A 5,099-nucleotide genomic window follows, 5' to 3' on the forward strand; every position below is an offset into this window, starting at 1 on the left:
TTTTGTCTAAAATTAAAACAAGACTCTCCCTCCTACCCTGCTTATCAAAAAATGATGATGATGATGGTGATGATGATGTGGACAATGATAACAACAGCTGACAACACTTTCTCTGTGTCTTCAGGTACATTTCATCTTTAACCAGTACACGTCGGTGACCGCAGTCCGACAGGCCATCGCCAACATCCAGCCCAAGCTGGGCAATACGGACACCCACCTGGCCCTCAAATACGCCACGGACACACTCTTCACTGTCCAGGTCACTTTCTCACTTCTGTGTGGTCGCTTACTCACTTCTGTGTGGTCGTTTACTCACTTCTGTGTGGTCGTTTACTCACTTCTGTGTGGTCGCTAACTGTTGTCTAGTCGTTTACTCTCTTCTCTGTGGTCGCTTACTAACTGTTGTCTAGTCGTTTACTCTCTTCTGTGAGGTCGCTTACTAACTGTTGTCTAGTCGTTTACTCTTTTCTGTGTGGTCGTTTACTCACTTCTGTGTGGTCGTTTACCCACTTCTGTGAGGTCGCTTACTAACTGTTGTCTAGTCGTTTACTCTTTTCTGTGTGGTCGTTTAACTCACTTCTGTGTGGTCGTTTACCCACTTCTGTGTGGTCGTTTACTAACTGTTGTCTAGTCGTTTACTCTCTTCTATGTGGTCGATTACTGACTGTTAAAATTGTCTAGTCGCTTACTCACTTCTGTGTGGTCGTTTACTCACTTCTGTGTGGTCGTTTACTCACTTCTGTGAGGTCGTTTACTCACTTCTGTGTGATCGCTTACTGACTGTTGTCTAGTCGTTATTTAATTCTGTCTGGTCATTATGACGTATCATTATAATATGCCATGTGTAGTTGGGTGATAGCTGATAGTCATAAACAAATTGTTTTGTTATATTTCGTCCTGTTTCTTCCTCACCCCACCTTCTCCAGTCCGGATCCCGTTCTGATGCGGCCCGTATCGCTATTGTCTTGACCGATGGTCAGTCCGACGACAGCCTGGCCTCCAAGAGGAACGCGGCCGCACTCAGGCAAAAAGGCGTCACCGTGTTTGTCATTGGTGAGAAATAATGTTTATCTTTGTCTCGTCCGTATACTCCTTGGCTCTTTATTACTCACTCGTTAATACGCCAATGTGTACTTAACTTTGCATGGCACTCCTCAAGGACAGCCACCAAACTTTTTTTTAAAAATCTAGGTACAGTGTTATAAAAACGTTTTTTAAAAAACCTGGACCCTATATTAAACACCGCCCTTTCGGCGCAGTCTGAGGACAGCTACAATAATAACTGTTTTACTGTTATTTTGCCTTCAAATTGCCCACTTTGAGACAGCCCCAACGGCCTGCACACAGTCCCAAAGTCCAAGGCCGGACGCACAAAAAATCAAGCTATGTCTGATTTTTGTTGCGGCCGACCGGTTGGATAGTCTGTCATGTCTGCAGCCCGCTGATGATGAAATTGTCGTTTTCAACCTATTAAAAACTACGTCTTAACGTAAAAAATAATATCAAATTCAGAACCAGCATATATTGAAATCAGCATAATGACTTTCAGATGACTCTTTTTTCTGGATTTTAAAGATCCCCCCCCCCCCCTCCAAAAAACAAAAGCCATCATATATCATTTTTTAATCACATAGAAGACGGACAACTGTCAGTTTTAACTGAACGTGTAATAGACAAGCGAACAGTGACTAGTTCACGCGCTGTCTCCTGCTCCCAAGTGGCGTCGGCGGACTCATGTTGCGGGTTCCGGGTTCCGGGTTCGAGCCTCAGCTCTGTCCGATGTTGTGTCCTTGGGAAATGCACTTTACTCGAAAATTTTCATTACGCTCGGTCCTTTCGGAGATGAACGTTAAACTCGGAGGTCCCGCCTCTTAAATAACCTAATAGTGTTGATTGAGGAGTTAAACCTATACTATTTCACTACTTTCTGCTCCCAACTGGCATGTTTCCCTGTACCTCCAGGTGTGGGCACGGACACAGACGTGACAGAGCTCAACGCCCTGGCCTCTGAGCCCACGTGCACACACGTGCAGAACCTGGACCAGTACTCTGAGCTAGACTCTCTCAAGACAGAGATCCGACAGGTCTCTTGTGAAAGTGAGTACATATTATCGTATGCCAAGCGCAAGGCATTTAATTAATTGAAGACGTGCATTGGGGGAGGGGGGGTGTTTAGGAAAAAAACGAAGAAAAAAAACAACAAAGCTGGCGACTAAGAGACGTCTCTTTCTTCCTGCGACACCCAAAAGGGTATAAGCGGAGGATAAAAGTAAAGTAAAGTAAAGGAGACGTGCACTCAGGTCATAGGACAACGCTTGTAGACCTCCTGTTTGGGGCACTTTTCTAAAGCTTCATTATTCATCATATAGATTTTTCATTTCTGTTTTCTTAATTTGAAACGTAAAAAGCGAGATAACAACATGCGTACGAAAAATATGCAAATTCGTATATGTTTTGCGCATGATGGTTCGAAATTATACATGTATGCCTTAAAGTTGTCTTTCGTGTATGTCCCCTACATCCTCAGTGAGTTAATGGGCTGCTTGACCCAGTTTGTGTTACCGCTTCACTACTGTTTAGTTTGACAATGCTTTTCAAGTACTCATTGGTCAGAGTGCAGAAGAAAAAAACTTAAGAATAGTACACGCTTGACTCATCAATGGGAGATGAAAGACTGGGTTTGAGAAAAAACTTTCCGCCCTTTTCAGATTATAATATTGACCAACTGGGGTTGAAAGGAAAACCAGTTACCTCCGGAGTGGTATAAAATACGTAAGATTTTCTGCCTCGTCCAAGGAATCATCCTTCGCTGTCGTTGCTATTATTATCATGCTGCAGCCACGTTTTTAGATTAAAAAGAAGAAAATGGGAGAATTGAATTTTTTTCATGCTGGCCATCCATTGAACGTGTCGTCTGTGGATTATTTGTTATGCGAGGTGCCCATTAAGTCTGGATCAGGCTGATCGCCCGACTCGGTCGCTTGAAACTGAAAACAAACACATTTGTTCGTTCTTGAGGCAACCGCGTCGGGCGATCGGCCTGATCCGCCAATCCCATCCGTAGTGGGCACCCCGTAGTAGACTCTCGGACTTGCAACCGTCACCCCATCTTCTCCCTCCCCTCACCCTTTTTCCTCCTCCCCCTACTCCCATCTTCTCCCTCCTCCTACTCCCATCTTCTCCTTCCCCCTCACCCTATTTCCTCCTCCCCCTACTTCCATCTTCTCCATCCCCTCACTCTATTTCCTCCTCCCCCTAACCCCATCATCTCCCTCCCCTTCCCCCATCTCCCCATCCCCTCTTCCCCCATTTCTCACCTCCCACCTCTGTAGGACCAGGAAACAGTCCATGATCGTTCGTCCCTTCATGATTGACGAGTGGGGGCGATGACTTTTGGTCCGGGGCTCGGCCCTTTGACAAGGCCTTTGGTCTTCCTCTTGTTGTCTGTCCTTTAATTACGCACTCATCATAGTCACACGGGCAGCGAGTGGTTGGAACTGGGAGGTTTTAGTGGGTGGTTGGAGGGTGCCACTGGTTGGTTTTGAGGGTGTGCCACTAGTAGGTTCTATAGCGGGTGGTTGGAGGGTGCCACTGGTAGGTTTTAGAGTGAGTGGCTGAAGGGTGCCACTGGCAGGTTTTAGTGGGTAGTTGGAGAGTGCCACTGGTAAGTTTTGTGGGTGGTTAGTGGGTGCCTCTTGTAGGTTCTACAGCGGGTGGTTGGAGGATGCCTATGGTAGATCAAATTTTTTTCTTTCCCTCTGTTGTTTCTGTCTTTCTTTTTTTCCCCTTCTAAGCAATACATGGCGGCCATTGGGTATCTATTATGTGTCTCTCTTTACTCAAACAAACGAACTCATAAAGGCGCAGCTCAAGTGTCATCATCATCATCATCATCATCATCATCATCATCATCATCATCATCATCATCATCATCATCATCATCATCAATGCCTTTCACCTTTCACACCTGGCAGGGTATAGGTTACATATACGCTCTTTCCATTTTATCTCTGTCCTGGGCCATCCTTCAAAGTGAGCTTCATCTCTCTCATGTCCCTTTCCACACATCTCCTCCATGTTTCCCTTGGCCTAACCCTGCCTCGTGCTCCCGGTTCAAGTGTCATGCCTGGCTATGATGCGAATGACCCTGGTTCAAATCCCCACTAGGTCGTTCTTGGAATGGGGAGAGGGGGGTATCTCTCCGTGAGTTTTTCAAAGGTTTGGGGTTTCAGGTGGTGATAAAATTCGGGGTTAAGGGTTGGGGTTAGATTAGGGCTAGGGTTAGAGTTATGGTTGGGGTTAGGGTGAGGGTGAGAGTTAAGGTTAGGGTTAGGCGTAGGGTTAAGGTTAGGGTGAAGGGTAAGGGTTCGTTTAGGGTTAGGGTTGGGGTTTGGATTAAGGTTGGGGTTATGGGTTTTGAATAATGAGTTTGGGGATAGGAGTTGGGGGTTAGGGGTTAGAGGTTAGGGGTTATGGGTTAGGGGTTAGGGATTAGGGGTTATGGGTTAGGGGTTATGGGTTATGGGTTATGGGTGTTGGGTTAGGGATTAGGGGTTAGGGATTAGGGGTTAGGGGTTGTGGATTAGGAGTTAGAGGTTGCTCTTTATGGTTTAGGGGTGAGGGTTTAGTGTTTAGGGTTTAGGGGTATGGGTTTAGTGTTTATGGTTTAGGGGTTATGGGTTAGGAGTTAGGGCTAAGGTTTGGCAGAGAGTAGAAGTAGAAGAATTATTCTGTGTCTTGTTTTGTCGGTCGTGTTTTTGATGTCAGCTGCTTCGCCTGTGTTTGTTTGCCTTTGCCTTTTCCGTGTTTTGCTCGGTTTTTATCTCGGTTTCAGTTCGTTGTCTTTTCAGATTGGATCACCCCGACGAAATAAATGTTCAATAGGGAGTTGCTAAACTTGGCTTGTTTGGTTCAATCTTCACGATCATTTTTTCTCCACACAGCAAGGTTCTTGTGGCGATGGACATTAATTTCGTAGATATTGCCTGTTCAGTATTTTGTGGTGGTCAAAGGAGCTAAAATTGGCGATTGAATGAACCAATGAAAATGAAAAAACCCAGTTTATTACGTGATGAATATTTTTTTCTTATTTTTTTTTG

The 5,099-nt window shown here is 45.3% G+C and overlaps 1 protein-coding gene across 1 annotated transcript in view; it reads left to right on the forward strand.

Annotated features, from left to right (window-relative positions):
• LOC101862173 overlaps positions 1 to 5,099 on the forward strand; it is a gene marked incomplete in the record, with an annotated part of 25,062 nt that overhangs the window by 14,279 nt on the left and 5,684 nt on the right. The window contains 3 exon segments of the mRNA XM_013080757.2: positions 125 to 259; positions 927 to 1,053; positions 1,963 to 2,097. Coding sequence (XP_012936211.1) covers positions 125 to 259; positions 927 to 1,053; positions 1,963 to 2,097 — 397 coding nt within the window.

The sequence above is a fragment of the Aplysia californica genome, unplaced genomic scaffold (genome assembly GCF_000002075.1).
Source record: "Aplysia californica isolate F4 #8 unplaced genomic scaffold, AplCal3.0 scaffold00098, whole genome shotgun sequence".
Lineage (NCBI taxonomy): Eukaryota > Metazoa > Mollusca > Gastropoda > Aplysiida > Aplysiidae > Aplysia > Aplysia californica.